At 39.6% G+C, this 23148-nt stretch overlaps 3 protein-coding genes across 5 annotated transcripts in view; 2 read left to right on the top strand and 1 right to left on the bottom strand.

The window, feature by feature from the left end:
* Nucleotides 1-5293, bottom strand: part of LOC113010073 (laminin subunit alpha-3) — a 60186-nt gene extending 54893 nt beyond the window's left edge. The window contains exons 1-2 of the mRNA XM_026148902.2: nucleotides 4717-5293; nucleotides 4042-4194 (exon numbers count right to left, since the gene is read on the bottom strand). Coding sequence (XP_026004687.2) covers nucleotides 4042-4194; nucleotides 4717-4980 — 417 coding nt within the window. The 5' untranslated portion in view covers nucleotides 4981-5293. The remainder of the gene's footprint in view (nucleotides 1-4041; nucleotides 4195-4716) is intronic.
* Nucleotides 5294-5999: 706 nt separating this feature from the next.
* On the top strand, nucleotides 6000-15904 carry vps4b (vacuolar protein sorting 4 homolog B). 2 transcript variants are annotated; one of them, XM_026148909.2, is made up of 13 exons: nucleotides 6000-6461; nucleotides 9089-9200; nucleotides 9467-9567; nucleotides 11425-11536; nucleotides 11836-11983; nucleotides 12082-12140; nucleotides 12328-12447; nucleotides 12585-12741; nucleotides 12893-13041; nucleotides 13696-13777; nucleotides 13860-14079; nucleotides 14160-14300; nucleotides 14400-15904. In XM_026148909.2, exons 1-13 carry the CDS (start codon nucleotides 6441-6443, stop codon nucleotides 14499-14501), a joined length of 1524 nt encoding a protein of 507 aa, XP_026004694.1. In that variant the 5' UTR covers nucleotides 6000-6440; the 3' UTR covers nucleotides 14502-15904. The 2 variants fall into 2 exon arrangements, with proteins under 2 accessions (XP_026004694.1, XP_026004695.1); XM_026148910.2 differs by lacking the exons at nucleotides 6000-6461; nucleotides 9089-9200; nucleotides 9467-9567 and adding an exon at nucleotides 10288-10532.
* Nucleotides 15905-16108: 204 nt separating this feature from the next.
* On the top strand, nucleotides 16109-23125 carry kdsr (3-ketodihydrosphingosine reductase). 2 transcript variants are annotated; one of them, XM_026148911.2, is made up of 10 exons: nucleotides 16109-16661; nucleotides 17302-17391; nucleotides 17649-17705; nucleotides 17922-17987; nucleotides 18061-18156; nucleotides 18935-19126; nucleotides 19684-19767; nucleotides 19931-20014; nucleotides 20128-20229; nucleotides 20325-23125. In XM_026148911.2, exons 1-10 carry the CDS (start codon nucleotides 16473-16475, stop codon nucleotides 20442-20444), a joined length of 1080 nt encoding a protein of 359 aa, XP_026004696.1. In that variant the 5' UTR covers nucleotides 16109-16472; the 3' UTR covers nucleotides 20445-23125. The 2 variants fall into 2 exon arrangements, with proteins under 2 accessions (XP_026004696.1, XP_026004697.1); XM_026148912.2 differs by lacking the exon at nucleotides 16109-16661 and adding an exon at nucleotides 16692-17064.
* Nucleotides 23126-23148: the final 23 nt, after the last annotated feature.

Genomic DNA, 23148 nt, shown 5'->3' on the forward strand with positions numbered 1-23148 from the left:
CAACTTGCTACATGAATGGAGACGCAGCCTTGCTCCACTCTGTGGAAGTGTTTGCTTTGTTAAGTTGAGGAACTTGGAGAGGATGCTGTTTTTGTGGGTCAGGGGAGCAAAAGGCCACAGAACATATTATCAACAATGGAGCTGTTAAAACATAAAAACTGGTTGGTTTTTTTTGCCTAAGTTGACCGTCCGTCAGTCCTAAACACCAGGACTTTTTTTGTAATTGTTTTTAACAAAAACTATAACCAAAATCTTATTAGCCTACTGCTCAAGTTAACCAGTTTTATACATATAAAACAACTAACAAACCACTTTGCTTTTAATGTATGTTTGGGATCAGTTTTCATGCTAAAAAATTAAATTGTTATCAATCAGATGTTTTCCAGATGGCATTGCATGGTGGTTCAAAATATTTCCATCAGTTCTGATAAGATCCCAACACCCAAATGCAGATCCAAAACATGACAGAGCTTGGGTTTTACGCTCACTCTTGTACCTCTCACACTCACGATGATTTGAATCAAATTCAAATCACATTTGGATTCATCAGGCCTGTTGCCATTGTTTTACAGTCCAGTTCTTCTGTAATTTGACATACCTTTTCTCCCTGTTTCCCTGTGGCTTCTTGACAGCCACAATCCATCTACTGTAGATAGTAGATTATAAATTGTGTGTTTTTGTGACACACAATTTATACAGTAACAAAAGGAAATACAATATAATTTAAAACCGTCTCTTTGCTAAGTTATCTGCTATGTGTAGACACAACACTGGTTCATCCCTTGAGTTAGGTGCCTTTTAGATCAGTTTAACAAACAAACAAAACACATTCTTTTGAAAAGAGTCAGGAACAATGACTGAATTTAAAATGAGTGGAAAAGATTTAAAAAAAAAACCTTTGAGAGCCCATCAGAAGGCCTGAAACACTATTGCTAAAAAAAATAATAATAAAAAAATTGCAACACAGGTAAGAAAAATATAAATAAATGAGGGGAAGCTCAAAACTATTGCACATTGCTGTATGTATAGATGTGAGTCCTCTGTATGCAGGATATTGAAGATAGCCTCCCCCCTCTTGCCATGAATCAACAACACAGGAATATTTGACTTGACTCTGTTATCAAACAGCTAATAACGAGTTCTTTTGGATTGTTACATGTAAAAAAAGAAAACCTTGCTGTCCGAATCTTTGTTTCTGAGACTGTTATTAGTACAATAAATGAAAATGCCCAGTTATGCCCTGACTGCTTCTTGTAGTGATGACACATGTTCCAGCCAAATAAAAAATCTAGACAAGTTAGCAAAAATAAAAACTTTAAATTTTAGTCCAACTGACAGAGTATCCAACAGAACCACACTGCCATTAAAGCCAAGGCAGCAGGATACTGGTGTAATTTATCATAGCAACCGTTCAGGTCACTTTATATCAGTTTAGTCTAGCTTCAAACTTGGCAAGCCATGCTTCAAACGGTCGTCTTTGAAAGAGACAGACCGGAAGCAGCTCTGTCAAAAGAGCCCCCCTCTTTGAACCTCATTATTCTAACATAAACATCAAGTGTGCCTTTATCTAATATCTCTCCTAAGAGCTGCACAGCCACCTGCGTTGCTCTTGAAAGAAACCACAGTACCCTTTCAGCTCAGTCTAGCCCACATATTTCACTGTATACACAATTGATCCTATGGATTTAAAAAGAATCTACAAAGCTATTAAAGTTTTACACAGAACACTCAAAGAACACGGCAGCTTAGAGCACTTTTCTGGATGATGCACAGGCTTATGTTTGTTTGGTGGAAGAAAGCCATGAAACACAGCAATAGGGTAAATAAAGCACACCCCAAACATCACATATACGAATGTAAGTAACCTGGTCAGGTACTTGATTTGGTATTCTAGAGCAAGGGTGTTAAACATAAGGCCCAGGGACCAGAATCGGCCCAGCCAACTGGACATCTTTGGAAAATATAAAGGACATTTTGACTTTTAACTGCATTTTCATACTGCATTTTCATACATTTTACAGCTCGTGCATTTTACAGCATTTCTTTATCATGTCGTAAAACTTAAGCGTGCTGTTGAAGTTGCACTTCTTATACTGAGATATCAGGGATTAATGTGCAGCTGAACGTCTTTACACTGTCAGAAAGAGGGTTTGTTACGGTGGCCCTGAGAGGCCAAATGGACTGCAACTTAAGAAAAAAACAGCAATAAGAAAAACGCTGCAAAAGCACACAAGATACAACGGAAATAGGAAAAACGACAACGGAAATAGGAAAAACAAAAACAGAAATAGGAAAAAACTGATTTCCAAAAGCACAAGGGAAGTGTTTCTGGAGAGAAAATAACCCGACGGACCAGTTGCAGGAACCAAAAAATGCTAAGAATTGCGCTGGGAGACACTCAAAAGAAGTGGAGGATCTATCGGTTTTGTGAGTTAAGAAAAGATGAGAGGTAAGTGTGTTAGCCTAACTATTAGCCTAAAAATCCGTCATCAGTATTATATGAATCATGATAAAACACACCCACCATGTTTTGGGTTCCTGCAACTGGTCCGTTGGGTTATTGTCTCTCCAGAAACACTTCCCTTGTGCTTTTGGAAATCTGTTTTTTCCTATTTCTGTTTTTTATTTTTGTCATTTTTCCTATTTCCATTGTGTTTTGTGTGCTTTTGCAGCATTTTTCTTATTGCTGTTTTTTTCTTAAGTTGCAGTCCGTTTGGCCTCTCAGGCCCACCGTAGTTTTTAATGACCTGGCCCACTTAAGATCAAACTGAGCTGTAAAATGAGTTTGACAACCCTGTTCTATGCATCAAGGAGCTGCAAACATATGATCATATAATTAAATTACAAAAACAAAAATATCTTAACACGATTTGAGCACTAAACATTAGGATGCAAGGGCAGCAGGTGAGCATTTAGAGTCGTGGTGGAAAAAAAAAAGAAAAACTGTGATATAGGTGAAACGGGTGTGTTGTGTGTGCATATGTAGTTAAGATTGTGTTGTATTGAAGGGAGGCAGGGTTTTGTTTGGTTGAGTTACAGTCCGAGATCTAGCAACACTCTTCTAGAACCCTATAATGCAATAATACTGCTTTCCCTGCTCCTAAATAAACTGAGCATTACCACGTATTAAAGGCAGACATCTCTAAAAGCCCTGCATGTGTCCATCCTCTTGGAAGCTTGGACTATATTTAACCATGCAGGAGCTTTGCTCAGCTCAGTCTGTCTAAAAACAGAGACAGAAAAGCCCACACCCATTGTCTGACACAGTGCCCACTGGGAGCCAAAGATGCAACACGTGTGCAGGGGAGCACTTTTGCTCCTCTCTCTCATTTATTTTTTTGAAGTCTTCTCCAAAGCTAGTCAAAACCCTGATCACGTAAGAGGTCCATGCCTCCACCTAAACTTCTCCTATTCGATTTTACATTCTCCTGATCCCTAATCCAGAGACAGCATTCCTCTCTTTCCTCACGGTGGATAATTGAGCATGAGGTGCTGTTTTATGGGCCGTTAGCCAAACTCCTGCCAGAGACACACAGCTCAGGATGGAAGCATGCTCTCCAGCTAAAGGGGCGTGAATCTGATTCCTGGCAAGAGTCCAACTGCAGCACATTATTCACATGATTACTGCTAGCTGAGGTGATGAAGCTCACACTGAAAACATAATCATGTTACACCTTTGGAATACTTATGAAGGGAAAAAAGAGAAGTTTTAAAAAAACGATTTCTTGCCGGCATATCAAAAATAAATCAGCAGCAGCAAAAACAAAGCAAAGACCAATAACAAAAAGACAGAAAGTGGTACAAGAATATAACAGACTTCCCATTTCACACCAGCAAAGGTGCTCTGTCACCTCACACAAATGGAATAACTTATTTCACAGCCACAAAGCAATGGCAAAGGAAGACATAAATGTTCCTCTTCTCCCCTTGTAACATTCAGGTGCTATGTTTTACTGACACCACTGAGCTATCATTATTCACACAGCTGGTATTAACCAGGAGACATCTGTTCATGTGTAGTGTGAGTTATGATAATCTCACCTGTCCAAGGTCCAGGGTAACATTCACCTCATTGTAGACAGTCCCCCTGGAGAGAGGAGGGCTCTGCCACCACCGTTCAGTCCCATCAATGGCATTGGTCACAGGGTGGGCTTTGTTTGGGTCAACGGAGTTGCAGTAGTCACAAAACTGACCCTAAAAGGTATCAGGTCGTTAGTATTCAGAAACAATTAGCAGACATGTTTAATAATGGTGGAGGTGCTTGCAAAAAACTTACCTGTACTGCCAAAAGCTTAAAACAACAACAACAAAACAACAATGACAAAAAACAAATAAATATGATATCTTTAATGTAGATTAATGAAATTCTTGACTTGAAAAAGCTTGGGAACGCATTTTATAGTATTATAGGGCTGTAAAAGCCTTATTGCCCTGGGAGATCTCCTAAGGAAATAAGACCCCTGTTGAAAGGGCATTTCCTTTAGAAAATGTGGAACTCAACTACAATGGTGTAAAACTATTTCTGGCAGTTGTGCAACTTGGTCAGGGTGGGCAGTTAATTGTCACGGTTCCCGGAGGGGTTCCTGGTAGTACTAGGAGCATTGGACTGGGCCATTAAAAAGGACGAGTGGGTCGCTAGTTACAGGAGTTCCCACATTACAATGTAATCACCACGTCCCCATCCTTTTACGCATGCACGAAGGCTTATTTCCTTACCTGTATATTTTGAGTAAGAAGTCCATTTGTAGGCCCTCCGACTAGTTTACAATATAAATCATATCTCGGTGTGCCAGCCTCATCCTGTCCGCAGGTTGCTGTAGCGGAGATCCCGGAGCCCTGTGCGAGGTTAAAGTATGGTGGATTCAAACTGAAACCTGTTAAGTCATTAAAAGTTTGTTGTCCGTCCGCGTCCCTGAAAAGCGTCAACCCAAGAATAAAAAATCCAAAGAGGAGATGAGCTCCTCTCATCCCTCTCGCCATGTTCCAAAATTACAGATCCGTGTTGCTGAGCGCAACCCGCAGCGTGCAGCGGGTCTTGTCATCTAAGGATCTCCATGAAATGCGCTAATGAGCTGCGAGTTACGCGTGGGGGCTCTCTTTTAGCGGGTTAACGCGTCTGTTAATCCCAAAACGACGCTTTTAAGTGGATCTTCTGCTGCTTGGAGGTGTAATCTATTTCCATCGCATGTCACCAAACTCAACGCAGACAGCACTGCGTGCTCTGAACCAGACGGTGCGGCACACTGGAGCTATCAGGTGTCAGGTCGATGGTCTGAGCTCGACGCTGGTCCGCTGAGTGGGGCCAAAGGTCTGCCGTCACAGCATTCACCAGAAGCTCATCTTTTGTCCTTTTTTTCTTTCCTTTTTCGGTGTAAAACTTTTTTAAAAGGATTTAACAGTGTAAAGTCACTGCGTGTGACCCTGTTTTGAGACTTCTAGGAGCTTTTAAACCAAAACATCTCCAAACACATGAAAGATTCAGACTTAAGCGTGGGGCGGTCCCAGCTGGTGGAGAATAGAGCTGCTGCAGGTGGAGCGCCGACAACCAGGGAATTAGTATACTATATTTTTGTATCAACCCTTAGCTAGCGTGAAGTGTGCTGACCACTAAATTTAATTTTCCACCAGTTAATGTTATTGTCTCGTTAAATAATGCGGTGTCCAATCCAATATTTTGGATTCTGAAGTGTGGCATAAAAAGGGAAAAATTGAATTACGACTGATTATTGAATAATACGTCTGTTTATAGAAAAAAAACTGTCTGTGAAAGCATTAAGCCTACACTCGGAACTTCATATCATGTTTTATTTGTATAGTTTTCGCGTGAATATAGAACAGCAGAATCTGGCGCGCTCTACACCTACGAAGTGCCCCCTCCCCTCCCCAGGAGTTCACAATGACCGTATACAAACTTTTATACAGTACGACTCGAACGTTGTTGACTCTTGCACGGTGATCTTGGGGCGACCTCTAGTGGTGCATATATCACATGTCGCATCAGAGAAGGGGATTTTAGTGCGTATTCGCACATGCGAACGTCCAGATTTATGTGCCTTTTAACTACTGCAACCGAGTTGCATCTAAAACTCTCTCTATCTGACTTTTATTTACTTTCTTATATGTGTGACGCCACCCCTAAATTTTTTTTCAGTGAAAGCAGACAATAAAATTCCGAACCAGCTTTTTCATGCTGCTGGACAATGATTCAGTGATTCAGCAACACGTATTGACTTTAACCAGCACAACAACAATTAAGTACAGTGACTCAGTGACAGGACGGGTGTCCCGCATCGTTCTCATTCTTTCTGACTGGCTGACTGGCAAGGCTACAATGCTAAGGCGGTGACAAGCAAACAGGAACTTCTGGCATTGTCGAGTAAACGAAACAGAGTTTCGGGTGTTGAATCTGTTGTGCTTCTTTAATTCGTACGGGACTCCTCATGGAGCCAACAAATCTGCAGGTAGGTTAAAAAAACAACAACTTTAAGGCTGGAAAACGTCGTGTTTCTTACGTGTTTGCAACTTCTTCTCATACTGGAGGGAAATCACAGAGGGTGTTTCATGTTTGCAGTTTTGCAGGTTTCGTTTTGACACGGTTGACTTTGTTGATACTTTTTGATCCGTGCTTTGTTTTCTAAGTTCTCTATTTGTGTGCCTCATTAGGTCACTTCCAGAGCTAACTGCATCACTGCCCGCAAAATAGGGTTGACATGAGCGCGGCAGATTCAGAGGCAGTTCGTGAAAGAAGTAACGAGGTGTTTTAGTCAGGGTTAATTATAATCAGTGAACTAACTAGTTTTAATAATGTATTTTTCTACTGTTTGTTAAATCTGATGACGGCAGTAAATACCCTCACCGACCACTTCATTAGATAAATCTGCTCAATTGCTCGTATCAGCCAGTCACACGGCAGCAACCCAGTGCATTTAGGGGCAGTGTTGTGCAAAAAAAAAAAAAAGATAGCCTGTATTAAAACGGTCGTAAATGACGTGTTGGTTTATAATCTGTGGAACAAATGTCAAATCTGTCTCTCGTGAAGTCATTCTGAGCCACAACCAACATTTCTGTCAAGAGGTAGAAGCTGCAATCAGTTTATTGGCAAAGAGACTTTTATATATCTTTTATAAATAGTCTCACTGACACTAAAAAGTCATGTTTAAGAGTGAGCTGCTGAAGAGGGCAGCAGAGATGACAAAAAATATAATGGTTCTGTAAAGACTCTTTTAGTCAGTGCTATTTTAAAATATATGATAACATATGTACAATAAAGCAGACCCATAAAGATACTTACAAAACAGGTCATTTCTTTGTTTTATATATAACCACCTGATAAATCTTGTTAACTGCAGTCTAGTTAACCATAAAAGAAAATGCATAGCACATAAAAGCATCTGATATCACTTTTTGACACAGCAATGTTCAAACTGGGCATCAGAATAAGGAAGAAATGTGATTTACGCAACTCTGAACACGGCGTAGATGTTGGAGGCAGACTCGTTGGTCAGAGTATTTAGTGGGATTTACCACACAGGGGAAAAACACCTTGTTGATGGCCAGACTGCTTTTCATAGATAGGACAGCAACAGTAATCCAAATAAGCATTTGTTACAGCCAAGGTACGCAGAAGAGCCTCTCTGAATACACAAGACATGTCTAACCTTGAAGCAAATGGGCTACACCAGCAGAAGACAACATCAGGTTCGACCCCTGTCAGCTAAGAACAGGGAAACTGATTCTAATTCTCATGTGTTCACCATAACTGGACAAAAGAAGATTGGAAAAATGTTTCCCAGTCTGAGTATCCGTATTCTCTGCCATTCAGGTGGTAGGGTCAGAATTTGGTATAAATAAAATTAAAGTATGGATCTGTCCTTCCTTGTATCAACAGTTCTAGCTGGTAATGGTGATATATTGGTGTGTGATATGTTTCTACAACACTTTGTATCAACTGAGCATCATTTAAGCTCCAGTATTGCTGCTGACCATGTCGATCCCTTTATGTCCACAGAATAATGCACTTTGTCACAAAGCTCAGATCGTTTCAGACTGGTTTCTTGAACATGACAATGACTTCTCTGTACTTAAATGGCCTGCACAGTCACCAGACCTTAATCCAGTAGTGCACCTTTAGTGTAGGGTGGAATGGCCAATTTGAATCATAAATGTACAGCTGACAAATCTGCAGTAACTGTGTAACACAATCCCGTTATTATGAACCAAAGTCTCAGAGGAATGTTTCCAGCACCTTGTTGAATCCGTGCCATGAAGAATAAGAACAGCTATGGAGGCAAAAGGAGGTCCAACCCTTTACTAGCAATGTGTACTTAATAAAGTGTCCATTGAGTGTATATTGCTTTTCATAATACACGAATGGGTAGCTAGAGGTGGATGGCACACAATAGCCTCTGCTAATTTTCCACATAGTTTTACATTGTAAGGTTCAGTCTGTTCACACAGATGAAAGACAGTACAGTCACATTTTATTTATGAGGTTTCTTTTAGAGATTGGCAGATAACAGCAACAGTCTTGACTGATTTTCACTGGCAGTTTTGAACAGGAAACACAAAATTGAAAACACTTCTATAAATTCAAGAAACATTTCCAGCTACAGAATGATAATAATGCATGGAAGTTCATTCCAATAGAAAATTCAGACCAAGGTTATGAAGGGAGCTCTCAGGGTGTCTATCTGCAGTGTGAACCTGATGGTTCATTACTTCATAAATGGTGCATGCATATTGATTACCAAATTTATTATAAGATGGGTAAATACAGGTAGGTCATCTTTAAAAGCCATGAACTTTTTTGGATTTTCACATTTAAAAGTATCAGAATTTAATTATATTTTCCTTTCCCTTTACTCAGCTTTGGAACGGCCCAATTTATGCACTAGCTCAAAGCCTCAATGTTTTTATTATTGTTAGTGTTCCTTCATAATCCATGTTTCTGACTTCAGATAGTGAAACATCAGGATACTTCATAGAACACTTTGGTGTTATGACCTGTTAAGGTTCATGAATGAACTATGCTGGTGGATGTAATAGAAACACAAGGTCTGAACTATTGATCCATGTCCTGTCGTTTCAGAAAGCTATTGCCGTAGCACAGAAGGCCTCAGAGGAGGACGAGGCTGGAAACTATGAGGAGGCCATCCGCTCTTACCAACATGCTGTCAAGTACTTTCTCCACATTCTGAAACGTGCGTCACCATTGTGACTAATATCACGCAGCTAATATCACCCTACTGTTATCTGAAATATTACAGTATACGCCGTCCCTTCACTCTGAAGGCGGCTGCACTATTGGACATCAGTGAAGGAATACACTCAACTCTTGGCTGAATTTGGCTGAAACATAAACAGCTACATAGTTTTAGGCCAACACATTTTTTAGTTGTGATGTGTGATGAGAAAATCTTTGTGTGTTTGCTGAAACCATTGTTTCATTGCTGTTTTCTTCTTTCAGGTGAACCTCAAGGTAAAGATGGCAACCAGAAGATAAGAGATAAATGTAAACAGTACTTGGACAGAGCGGAAGAACTACAGGAGTACCTAGTGAATAAAGAGGTCATTACAGATATGACAGTACAAAATATTCCCTGTACAAATGGATCATGAAAAAATTAGTGGGGTGGGGCAGTGTGAGAGTCCTGCCTATCATTTCAAAACTTCAAGAGACATTTATTTGTTGTAAACTAAAAATAATAATAATAATAATAATAATATAAAGAGGACAAACCACACACACACACACACACACACACACACACACACCACATGACAGCAACACAAAATTTATAGAGGCATGAAAAAGTTCATCCATACCCAGTCTTCACTTTATAGGTCTTAAAATACAAGGAGTGGAGTAAGTTAAGTCAGGAAGAGTCAAATACCTTGGGTCAGCCATTCAAAGCAACAAACAGTGCTCAAGAGAGGTGAAAAAGAGAGTGCAGGCAGGGTGAAGAGGGTGGAGATTAGAGTGATTTGTAAGACAAGGATAGCAATAACAGCAACAGAGAAGGTTTACAGAAAAATATAAAAACTGCTATGATGTATGTTTGGAAGTGTTGTCATCGACAAAAAGGCAGGAGGCTGAGCTGAAAATGTTAAGATTTTCATTGGGAGTGACCATAATGAAGAGAATTACGGGGCTGAAATAGTTAGGACAAGCGCAGTTTTTTGTTTTAGAAAAAAAGGGCAGCATTGAATGGTGACAGTTACTGAACTGCATCTATGACCTGTGTTTACGATGACTGTGTCGAGGCTACGTCTTGACGTCATTACATTTCGTGCACGCGAGTATCGACTTTTCAATGCGGAAGTATCTTCCTCGGCTCTGAGAAGGGAGCGTTCAGAGATACGAAAACACCAAAAGAAGTCAGCTTGAAACCTCGTTTGCGTGTTTACAGTCTACGCGTGTAGCTGATTTCTTAAGTAGAGTGTTTAAAAAATAGTTTACTCGCGTGGTGTTACGTTCGCTTTGATTACTGGGCAAGTGATCCGCCGTTATGGCTGCCAACAACAATTTACAGGTAAGTTGGGGGACCAACCCTAGAGGAGGCTAAAAAATAGCTTTAAAAAAAACGCCATAAAAGTTGTTTAAACGTTGAAATAAATTGGCTACAGTGTACTAGGTGCTAGTAAGAAACACTTCGGGGCTAGTTTTTAAGGTTTGCGCTTGGTTTCAACCTTTCCATCGGTGTTAAAAAACACAACATTAGTAACATTAGCTGCTAATTAGCATACTTGGCTAGCTTATCCCACAAGACGCCAGTGTTGTAGTAAGTAAGATACTGACCACTCAAACCTGATACTATGGTCCATGTGTATTACAAAGATTCAGTTTGGGGTTTTTTTCGTTTCTGTTTTGTTTTTTTCAGCTGAATTGTGCCGGAAGCCTCATAATATTACTGAGTTGCTAACAACTGGACTACAAGATACCTAATCAGCTTAACGCTGCTAGCTACTTTTAAATGGCTTCAGAAAAGATATCAAATTTAAAGAGCAAAATGGGGTATTCTGGGTTGTTCTCTGAACATGTAAATTCTGCTGAAGTTGCTCTTTATAGATAAACTCACAAAAAGGAAGTGAAAGAAAGCGTTGACTGTGTGTTTGTGTGTGCGCGCGGTGTCACCTCACTGCACAGGTGAAGCTTTACAGTAGATTACGACCACTTTATATTTTACTAACGTGAGCTTTAGGGGACATTTAGTAGATTGTTTTAATATTATTATCATTATTTCCTTACTCAGTTAAAGTTCCAACTTTATGTGCTGGTACTTGTCCTTTTCTTGTCTTGATGCTTATTTTGATTATCTATATGTGTCTCATAATCCAAAGACATGACTTGTAGGTTGTCTGCTCTTTATTCTTTTGAACAGCCGCGAGTTTCAACTGAACTGACATTGTCCTTTGTTATTTTAGAAAGCCATCGATCTTGCCAGCAAGGCGGCTCAGGAGGATAAAGCCCAGAACTACGAGGAGGCTTTACGCCTATACCAGGCTGCTGTTCAGTACTTCCTTCATGTGGTGAAATGTGAGGCATGAGACAGCACAATGGCACATGTGTGATAATGACAGAAATCATAGTTTGATAATAGTCATTGATACCTGTACGTTTTTGTGGGTCAGATGACAGATGACTTCATGTGACTTAAAAAAACCGTGGGCCGTTTTGTACATTTTGATAGTAAGAATAATGATAATAGTTGTATAATTTTAAAAGTACTAAAAGAAGGGTTTCGTTTTAAAGCAAAAAGGTTGTACAATAATTTTTGTTGGTTTGTTTTTGTTTTGTTTTGTAATGTATATTGTGTGTGTGCTGATTTCTGACAGATGAAGCCCAGGGTGACAAAGCAAAACAGAGCATCCGGGCAAAATGTGCAGAATACTTGGACAGAGCAGAAAAGCTGAAAGAGTATCTCAAGAAGAAAGATAAGGCCCCTGCTAAGCCTGTCAAAGAGTCGCAATCTGATGACAAAGGGTGTGTTACTGGGCGGGGCAGTAGAGCAAATCAGCTCATGTGATGCTGTTAATGTCATATGATTGGAAAATCAAGATAAAATATGTTTTTGTCTCCAGAAATGAAAGTGACGAGGGTGATGATCCAGAGAAAAAGAAGTTCCAAAATCAACTCTCCGGTTTGTAACATTTCTTAAATCTTTATATTAATATAAATCAATATAAAGACCACTGAAACCTGATGGCTTCAACCTTCTGGTGTTGCGTGCTTCTATGTTAAACCACTCTGTATAGTATGTATATTTTTGCATGTTTATTAGTTTAAATATAAGGCTTGTCAGTAATGTACTGTTTATCTTTTCCCAGGTGCAATTGTTATGGAGAAACCAAATGTTAAATGGAATGATGTTGCTGGTTTAGAAGGAGCCAAGGAGGCGCTGAAAGAAGCCGTTATACTTCCAATCAAATTCCCGCACCTTTTCACAGGTAAATCTCTGTGAATAAGAACCCACTTCACTGTGTGGTTCTTAAATGATAGAAGAAATAGTTGTGTGTCAGAGTGTAGTAAGTGATGTTGTGGTCATACTAATTTAGATTAAATTACCTCTTTGCTTGACTGACAGGAAAGCGAACTCCATGGAGGGGCATCTTGCTCTTTGGCCCTCCAGGTACTGGAAAGTCTTACCTGGCTAAAGCAGTCGCCACAGAGGCAAACAACTCAACCTTCTTCTCAATCTCCTCATCGGACCTAGTCTCAAAGTGGCTGGGAGAAAGTGAAAAGTGAGCAGCAATTCACAGAAGCACAAATTAACCATATGATTTTACTTTCTAACATATAATGTGCAATATTGGAATATAATATACAAAACTATCCTGCAGCCAGCTCTGGCTGCCATTTCATTTCCTTAAAAGCTTTCCTTTTGCTTCCCAGGTTGGTGAAAAACCTTTTCAGCCTCGCAAGAGAGCATAAACCTTCTATCATCTTTATTGATGAGATTGACTCGCTGTGCGGGTCCAGAAGTGAGAATGAGAGTGAAGCTGCTCGCCGTATTAAGACAGAGTTTCTGGTTCAGATGCAAGGTAAGGGTGATTACTAATTATGTATAAATAATAAGAGAAATGAATGTGGGATTTTTTTTTTCAGTAATGAAATATTTGTGCCATAAAGTGACTTTTCTATTTCAGTATCTTTCTGTATTTTAAAATTTTACTGACACCATGATGGGATAACCAAATGTATGTAAATTGTTGTTATATGACTATAAGGTACTTATAAGCATTCAAAATATTTAGGTTACTGAACACTGAACTTAAAAATGAAATAAAATCATACCCCATACATCCCTCTTTTATAGCTTAAAATAAATAATAAAGCTAAGTTACCTTTTAGGTAAGAGTAATTACTAAGAAATATTAGAGTTCCCATTTAATCCTGGATGGCTGCATAAAGCGTGTTCACAGAAATATGAACAGTGTAATTCAATCTGGTCTAATTTAGAAGTCATTTAGTACAAATTTTCCATAATCTGCTCTGAATCTGGACTTAAACTCCAGCTAATTTGATCCAGCTGCACAGATGTTATGTCTCTAACCTATGAGGTATCTAAACATCCACTTCTTTGCTCTTTGGCTGGCCTGTAATAGAAATCTTATGTGATTGCAGATTTTTAGTAGGAGGTGTTTGACAGTAAGAGAAGCTCATATTTAATTTGCACTGATTGTGTTTTTGTACAGGAGTTGGAAATGACAATGAAGGCATCCTGGTCCTCGGCGCAACAAACATTCCGTGGACTCTAGACTCAGCCATCAGAAGGAGGTAATCATTATTAGTCATTTATAGTTGCTGTTCTGCTGTCATTCGCCTGTGTGCTCACTGAGGTCAAATAAAACCATCACAGATTTGAGAAGAGAATCTATATCCCACTGCCTGAAGAGCACGCCCGCGCCTTCATGTTCAAGCTCCATCTGGGCTCCACTCCCAACAGTCTCAACGAATCTGACTTTAACACTCTGGGCAAGAAGACAGACGGATACTCAGGAGCAGATATCAGCATTATTGTCAGAGATGCTCTAATGCAGCCTGTTCGAAAGGTCCAGTCAGCAACCCACTTCAAACGGGTATGCCTTTCAAAATGTCTGTTTAATTCTAAACTGTAGTATGCTGTGAATGTTGTAATTAAATATTTAATTTGAATAAGGTACGAGGTCCATCAAGAGATGACCCCAAAGTTACTATAGATGACCTCCTGACTCCTTGCTCACCGGGTGATCCAAACGCAATTGAAATGACATGGATGGAAGTCCCTGGGGAGAAGCTGTTGGAACCTGTGGTATCCATGGTAGGAATATGAAAACCCTAAATTTTTCCACCCATTTCCGCATTGGAACATGTTCAAATCTTTATTTTTTCTTTTCCTTTTTCCCCACCCTGTTTTCAGGCTGATATGTTGAGATCTCAGTCCAACACGAAGCCAACAGTTAACGAACAAGACCTGGAGAAACTGAAAAAGTTCACAGAGGACTTTGGACAGGAAGGCTAGGTTGGGTGATTGAGCCAAACCAAGCGAAACCAAAGCAAAGGAATTGTAATTGTGTGTCTTTACTGTTCTTGTCCCTTTCCCCCTCCTCACTCTTTCCTTCTCATCCTAACCATTCACATGACCGCGAGGGTTAGTCAACTGGGTGAGATTACTATATTGTTTTGCCAGTCTGATAACCACACTAAGGGTGCAAGACTCGGTTTTATTTGTTAGTCACTATTTTCCAAAGAAGATTAAAGATTTCCCACCTACATCTGACTTAACTAAAGAATCAACACAACTCTGGAAGATAATTTAACTTGTTCATTAAAGTTTTCGATGAGCAAAATACTCATGCAAATTAGAGAAACTAACTGCAGTTATTCTAAGTAAGATTGAAAACAAAATCATGTATTTTACGGAAAGACTTTCTCTTGTACACCTCAGAAGAAAAGGACTTAGTCTCTATTTTTTAAATAAGAAACAAGCATTTTATAGACTATGTGGTACTTTGAGGAACATATGTATGAGTTCAAAGAATATTTTGTGGCATTGTTGGTGTCATTGGCTCCCAGTGGTGGATACAATTTAGAGAAAAAGATACTCAGGACGAGCAGTTCATTAGCCTCTGTGACAGTTTTGGATTGTTTATCCACTTTCAATACAAATTATGATTGTGTTTATTCATTTGAAATAAACATGGCTTTTAGGGTGGATCACTATTGGTGCCAGACCAGCATTACTTTCATTTATCAAGAACTTGTTAGCTTTGAATTGCTTTGTCTCACAGCTTGTTTCTTTTGTTTGGTTTTTTTGTTTGTTTAGTTTTTTTTTTTTAATACCTGTTGTACATATTTTGTATTTCTGTCCACAGGATTCACTAATTATCTGTAATAGCAACCGAAAAATTAAGCCTTATATTATGACAGCTTTAGCACCTCACAGCTAATAAGCCACGTGAAATGTTGAAGCCTCACACTGATGGCTCAGATGGAGAAATCTTGTGTACTTGACAACATAGAATGCATTTCCAACCATGAACTTTAAATAGCCATAAATGGCAGTGTGCACCGTGTGCCTTCTACAAAAGTTGCAAGGGCCTTTTTTGTTCCAACTGAATGGTTATTTCTATTGGTTTATTTCTAAATTTCTTAGTCCTACTGCTAATGTATCAAGTGAATTGTCACTACAACTAAGAAATGTATATTACTTGTACATTTCGTGTAAGTTCTTTTAGAGACAATATACAACCTTAGTCTGTTTCCCTGCAAACTGTCTTTTGATGGGGAATATCTTCATTTTACTGTAAATGTATAAATATATATATAGCCAACTCTCAAGCCTTTTCTTTGTGAAGAGGTTATCAGTGCATATGATTTTCTGTTTTTCATTTCCACAGTGTAAATAAAAGGTAAAGCAACAAAGAGAAGCTGTTTACTTTTTCCCTGTAATGAATCAACTGTGCTGTTGCCAGTAATTTAAGGTAGAAATGTAGTTTTAAAAAAGTCACAGAGTCAGCCTACCTGATGAATGTAAAGCTGCGTGTGTCAAAAAAACTGCAAGTTCATTTGGGTGTGTAGCTATTGCTCAAACGGATACTACGAATAAAAGTGGTGGTGCGTTGCATTATGGGAATTGCTGTTCAAGCCCGATGAGCCAACGTTGCAGGTTCCAGAGAGCAAGTGCATGCTTTAGAACTACAAGTACCACGTAGCACAGTTCGGCGTCCGCTAACACTTCGATTTGTTTTGGTTCATGTAGACTGCGCTTTGTCACGGGGGAGCCGAGATTCACCGCTGCACTCTAACCTGGTTGTTACACGTCTGTGACCTGCTACCGAGCTCTGGGGAAAAAAAAAAAAAACTCCTCCGGGGTTTGCATTTCGCCGCCCCCCTCTTTCAGCACCGCCGCCTACCTCGTAGCTCTCTTATCGGACCCCCAGAAGCTGGCCTGCTAGTTAGCAAACAAGCTAACGATTGCCAGATTTCACCCATGTCCTCTGAAGAAGGGTTCAGCTCAGCGATAACAGATTGGCTTTTTATCAATTCCTGGTGGCTCCTTCTTCCGTTCATCATGCTGCTTGTTGTCGCTGCCTTCATCGTTGCTTTTGTGTTGCTGTTATATATGATATCGCCCCTCATTAGTCCCAAGCCTCTGAAATTGAACGGGGCCCACGTCGTGGTAAGTGTTACGGTTTAGCTGGCTGGTAACGGTCGCTAACGGCTACTCATAACTGCAGTTTTAAGTTAGCCTAGCTGAGTTTAAGGTTAGCCATAGCTTTATATTTACGTTAGGTGGCGTATTCGCACTTAGCCTAAGGACAACAAGAAGTCGTAACTTTCTTTTTTCTTTTTCATCGTTTATTTTAATAGTAGCTGAGTTTATTGCGAAAGTCAGGTGTCTGTCGTGACACGCCCACATATGAGCTAAGGAATATTGCTTTAATTAATGCTTCAATCTTACTTCACAACCTGTTTTATACTTGGATAAAGTATAATCCACTGAAATAAAACCAGTGCAGTAACCACTAACTTCAGGTAATTCAGCTTGGTTAATGATAAACTTCGCAGGCAGGCCACTAAAGGTAAATATTGTTTGCTTTACCTTGATGTACCTAGTAAACTCTCAGAGACAACATTGTGGGGTTAGGATAATTTTATTATGCAATAATGCTAAAACAGTAGGAAAAATGACTTTTTAAACGATTAACTTTATTAAAGCTGCATTACCTTTTGAGAAACATAATTAACATTTCCAGGTTAACCTGTGCCCCAGTCTGAGTTGCATTATCATTTACCCTTTTGTTTGAACTTTGATTTAGGTGACAGGAGGCTCCAGTGGGATTGGGAAATGCATTGCTATTGAGTGCTATAAGCAAGGAGCGTTCATCACTTTGGTGGCGCGAGACGAGGTAAGCACAAACATTTAGCAGATCCTACCTTGGAGTGTAGCCTCGTCAACAGGCTGTTTGTTGTCTGAGCGCATCTGATGTCACACAGTCAAACTCTAAAGGTGAACTTGTTCCATGTCACTCACGTGCAAAAGTGCACGTGAGTTGACCCGCATTATTACATGTTTTCATTTAGTTGTGGAGTTCATGACATTCATAATGATATTTGCAAGCTTTTGTGTATATAACAGTAAACATGCATTTTTTTTTTCCTGTAGGAGAAGTTGCTTCAGGCAAAGAAGGAAGTGGAGAAATTTGCCATCAATGACAAGCAGGTATGGGTTCAGTATGTATTTCAATAAAAGATGCCTTTTATTAAAGAACTCATTAAAAGTATATTCTACATGCATAATCTTTCCTGCACACATTTTCCAGATGTGTAGGCTTAGAGAAATGATTAAAGTAAAGATAAATCATTAAAAACGCCGCATATGTAGGCTGTGAAAAGTGATTGCATTTTGCATTATTAAAATCTTGGTTTCCTTATTTAGGTGGTGCTCTGCATCTCAGTTGATGTTTCCAGTGATTACAGTCAAGTGGAAAACGTGATAAAACAGGTAGTGTTACCCTCTAATGGAACATAGCTTTAATAATTAAGAAGTACAGCAGTGACTTTTTCCTGTCGTGCAGGCTCAAGAAAAGCTAGGTCCCGTTGATATGCTTGTGAACTGCGCTGGAACTTCAGTTTCTGGAAAGTTTGAGGAAGTGGAGGTAGATCGTTTTAAAGTAAGTACCTGCAGTCATTGGATTCTTTAAGTTCCAAGGACTTTAAGCTTCTCATAGTAGTGCTAAAAACTGTTTAGAAGTATACAGTTATTCATTGCTGATAATTACAACCGGGTGAAAGATCAGAATAATAAAGCTGTGTTGCAGGGGTGTGTTTTTTGTTTTGTTTTGTTTTTTCCAAATTGAATCACACATGAGAATCGGTTTTTCCTTGATTATAATAGGCTTTTGGTTAGGTGAAACACATGTGGACTGTTCAGTGTATTTTTCCATTACTTCTGGGCATTTGCTAATCATAAATGTATTTTATGAATGAGCAAATTAAATCCTCCATAAATAAATGATTAAATAGATTTTTATAACCTGAGGGGGAAGGCCATTATATTCTTTGGAAGCTTCACAATTCCTTCTTATATGAATGGAAAAACCTGCCGCGAATTTAATAGGTTTGATCGAGAGCATTAATTTCTTTAAAATTACTTAAAATTATTGGCTGTCGACATAATACATGTGCACCAAAGCAGGAATTGGGTCTTTTGAAATGAGTGTCATACATTATGTTCTTATTAGAAAAGGTTTGATTTGTGACTTGGTAAGAAATCACATTACTGTCAGAATTTCTGAAGAAGTGGCTAAATTTATGGCCTTTGGCCTGCTGTGAATCAAGAGACTTTGAACTGCTCAGGTTTTAAAGTGACTGAAGCTGCCTACAATTATGTAATGTACCATGGACACTGGTTATAGTTTAATGTAGTATTAATGTAGCCTTCGTTTCCAGAAATTGATGGAAGTGAACTACCTGGGCAGCGTTTACCCAACACGAGCTGTCATAACCACCATGAAGGAGCGAAGAATGGGCCGCATCATGTTCGTTTCCTCCCAGGCGGGCCAGATTGGTCTGTTTGGTTACACTGCCTACTCCCCATCTAAGTTTGCCCTGCGAGGCCTTGCAGAGTCGCTGCAGATGGAGGTATGTGTTTTGCAAAAATTGCCTACAAACACGCTTGAAGCAATTCTTAGCATTCCTTAGCATAGAATATGAATGACATTGCACGACCAGAAGTAGGCAGGACTGAAGATAAACTTTTCTCAATTTCCTTCAACTGAAGTAACTACCAAAGAGAATGACATTTGATCTGAGAGTAAATGCATTAGAGGTTCATCTAAGCAGCCAGAGCCTGGAGTGTCCACAAGCACCCAGCCTTCATATGCAACAAGCCTGTATTTGTATAGCGCTTTTACTAGTCCCTAAGGACCCCAAAGCGCTTTACACAACCAGTCATCCACCCATTCACACACACATTCACACACTTGCAGTGTGTCTGCAGCTTGAGTGAAGATGATGATAAGGGACATTTCACTAGAGTCAGTGCTGTAATGATTATACTTTTTCTACATATAGGTAGCATTCAGGCTAACTTTTATTGCTTGTCAAAGAGCTGTTGAAATGTTAACGTATGTAGTTAGTTGTCATGGTCTCAGTAGTGGAATTGCTAAGGCAGTTATTGCTCTGTTTTCCTTCTGCAGATAAAGCCCTACAATATCTACGTGACTGTGGCATACCCCCCTGACACTGACACTCCAGGACTGGCTGAGGAGAACAAGACAAAGGTATGCAACAGTACAGAGAAATACTTACTTTTCTTACTTCCTGTTTCTTTATGTAAATTTTCTTGGAGGTGTTTTCCCTTTATTTTCACATTTTAGACTGCTGCTTAAATGCTTGCGGTCTTACCCCCACCCCTCTCTCTCTTTCTCCGCTTTCCTCTCCCAGCCTCTGGAGACCAAGTTAATCTCTGAAACCTCTGGAGTTTGTCAACCAGACCAAGTGGCCAAAATCATTGTCCGGGACGCAGTGGTAAGAAGCTCGGATCACATTCAGCGCCCAGTTTAAAAATGAGATGTGTGCTCTGTATTTTGTTTGTTTTTCCTTTGGCAAATGTATCTGCTTGTTTTTCGTTCATCTCACAGCAGGGGAACTTCAACAGCTCTGTTGGTCCAGATGGTTACATGCTATCAGCACTCACCTGTGGAATGTCACCCGTCACCTCCATCACAGAGGGTCTCCAGCAGGTACAGCCCTGTACATGATAGGAAATTGCAGGAAATTGCTCCTCAGCAGATCTGCAAATTTAAGCCTAACCTTTTATTTTGAAATTCCCGCACAGATCGTCACCATGGGATTGTTTCGGACCATCGCACTTTTTTACCTGGGGAGCTTTGACAGCATCGTGCGCCGCTGCATGATTCAAAGGGAGCAGTCAAAAGCGGCCAATAAGAGGGAGTAACAGCAGCCTTACCTTCACCTCACCCCGATGCCCCCAACCCTCTACCCACTGCCCTCCCAGCCAGTCCCTTCCTCCAGCTGTACAAGTGCACAACCGTAGGTGGGGGTGGGGTTAAAAAACAAAAGGCCATGTCAGCATTTCTGATGTCAACTTTAGCAGATGGAATGGAAGAAAGTGGCAGATGTTTACGTGTCTACTCCACAGACTTGATAGCCATTTAGATGTATTTTTTTCCCCTGGTGACTTCAGTTTAATGTGTCCACCTGCTTCTTTTGGAAGCAGCCTTACTTTAGAGGAAAGAGGGGTGACTAAAAATCCCACATCCTGATTTCCAGTATCTAGGCTTCCCTTCTTCAGTTTTTTTTTTTTTTTTTGGTTCCCACAGAGAAGAAAAGCAACAGCCCGTCTAACCGGTTGTGCCAAATATGGCCTGAATTTTTTATTTTTTTTCCCCACCAGAGGCTATAGCGAAAACAGAATAGTTGTTACTCTCTTTTTCGTCATGTTGTGCCGCATGTATCAGAGATTTCCATCTTTTAGAGAGTTTTTACAGTTTTCACTATATAAGCCCTTTCTTTCCCACCTTTTCCATACTTCAGGTCTTTGCCGGCAAAGATCCTTCCCTTTTTTTTTCCTCTCTCTCGCTCTTTTTTGACTGAATAACCTCTGTGTTTAAAAGCGGTCGTGACTCACAGTGTTTTGTTTATGCTGCGGGATATTTTTGTTTGTGTTTGTGTGTGAACTGAGGTCATACATTATACGACAGTACTCTTCCATGATATCAAAGGGCAGGAGAGAGCTTATGTTTGTCTTTAATTTTTTTAAAATCTATATTTCATAAAATAATCTCCACATATTATCATTATTATTAATAATAGTGATACTATTCCAAAACGTTACGTGCAGCGTTGTCGCTGAAAACCGTGGGATGTGCAAGTGTGTTTGCTGTGACTGAGCCGACCACCTCCGGAAAGAGTAAAGCCATTCGAAGTTTTTGTCTCGGGAATAAAGACAGCAAAAACGTTTTCCTCGTCATTCCAGCTAAGTGAAGAAAGTAAAGCAGGTACTATGGGTTGAAGCCATGAAGTCGTAAGATTAGAGTGGGAGGGGATACACAAACAAATAAACCAGCACATAAATTTAAGTTTCACTCATGCACTTGTCAGTTTAATTAAAAAAAAAAAAAAAAAAAACACTAATAAGTTGCTAAAGGAAGCATGAAGCGTATCATTTTTTACTTGCAGTTTTTTGTGTCAGTGCACATTCTCAGCCATCCCCAGTGAAGATGCATAATCTGTCAGGTTGGTGTAACTCAGAGATGGGCGGGACTCGCTGGTTCGGGTTGTGTCTCTGTACATCTAGTGAGGGCGCTGGTGAGTCATCTTATATAATGGCCAAACTTTTGGAGGAACAAGAGTGGAAGTGTTAGCCCTCATCTCTACGATGCTCTTTTTGTTGTTGTTGTTGTTGTTGTTTTTTTTTGTTTTTTACATGCACTGACGCTGTCGTGCACTGCTGGGACTTCAAAACTCTCTAGATTACAAAATATAGATTCCCTTCTGATTTCTGTCAAGTCTTAGTTACCATCTGACTTTCTTATTGTTTTGAATGCAAAAGGAAGAAGAAAATACAATGTTGACTCTCGCAAGTCTTCCTTTGGTCCAGTCGGAGAGAATGTACTTTATAACAAAGCGATACAAATCAGAACATAGGAACATTATTTTTTAAATACACCAATATTTGAATGCCAAAATGTGTTAAGACAATTTCTTGAGATCGCAGCACATTTATTTGTGGTTTATTTTGATGTCGCTGCTCTTTTGATCTTAGTGTTAGTTTATAAAAGCTGGAGAGCAGCATGCGGCCCATTCTACAGCCTTAAGACGTGACTACTGATGAAGCGAACGCTATGAGAGAGTGGACCCGTCCGCAGAACAATGTGACTTCATACGTTAGTGGATGATTGGTTTACCGGGTGATATTTTTTTTTTTTTTTTTTTTTTTTTTTGGTGACTTATTTGGTGTGAAATGCCAATTGTTTGGGGGGGGGGGGGGAGGGGTTTGGGTTTGTGTGTATGTGTGTGTGTTTGGTCAATTTCTAGTGTTTCTATGACAAAAGAAGCCTTACTGAAATCCAAGACATGAAATTGAGAATGGATGACTCATGTTTGATGATGTTCTCATTTGATATTGGTTAAAGGCGTACTGTCCCGCACTTGAGAGCTTTCCATAAATGTACATTTATTGCTTTAAGAAGGTTTTTCTTTTTTCTTTTTTTTACCTTGAGGTAGCAACACATTGATGGATAGAACATGTAGCTCATGTAAAAGCAGTTTTGTTTTCACTAACACAACTTTAAGCTATGCAAATGAAGCCTCTGCTAACAATATGTTTAAACATACAGTAAAGATTTAAGTTCTGTAAGAGTCACGCTAGTTTCCCTCGTTTAATGGTGTCATTATCGGATGCTCAATGGATTTAAAAGTCTTGAACATGAAAGTCATACTGCACTCTTTGGTTTCACGCTTTTTTCTGTTTTCTTTGCTTTATACTCTTTCTGCCAAAAAAGCTTAACACCTTCACCTTGTGTGCCATTGAAAGAAAATGTGAGGAGTGGAACATTTCTTTGTCTTATTTTCTTACATGATAAACTAAATAAATACCTGTGAAGAAAACCTAAATCCTTTTACTCCTGGGTGTCGTT

Source organism: Astatotilapia calliptera, chromosome 18, assembly GCF_964374335.1.
Source record: "Astatotilapia calliptera chromosome 18, fAstCal68.1, whole genome shotgun sequence".
Taxonomy (NCBI): Eukaryota; Metazoa; Chordata; class Actinopteri; order Cichliformes; family Cichlidae; genus Astatotilapia; species Astatotilapia calliptera.

Coding starts and splice junctions, on each gene's coding strand:
- vps4b (XM_026148909.2), top strand. CDS start 6,441: ATGGAGCCAACAAATCTGCAG. Junction 6,462..9,088: donor TGGAGCCAACAAATCTGCAG/GTAGGTTAAAAA, acceptor CTGTCGTTTCAG/AAAGCTATTGCCGTAGCACA. Junction 13,042..13,695: donor GTTTCTGGTTCAGATGCAAG/GTAAGGGTGATT, acceptor GTTTTTGTACAG/GAGTTGGAAATGACAATGAA.
- kdsr (XM_026148911.2), top strand. CDS start 16,473: ATGTCCTCTGAAGAAGGGTTCAGCTCAGCGATAACAGATTGGCTTTTT. Junction 17,706..17,921: donor TTGCCATCAATGACAAGCAG/GTATGGGTTCAG, acceptor TTCCTTATTTAG/GTGGTGCTCTGCATCTCAGT. Junction 19,768..19,930: donor CTGAGGAGAACAAGACAAAG/GTATGCAACAGT, acceptor TTCCTCTCCCAG/CCTCTGGAGACCAAGTTAAT.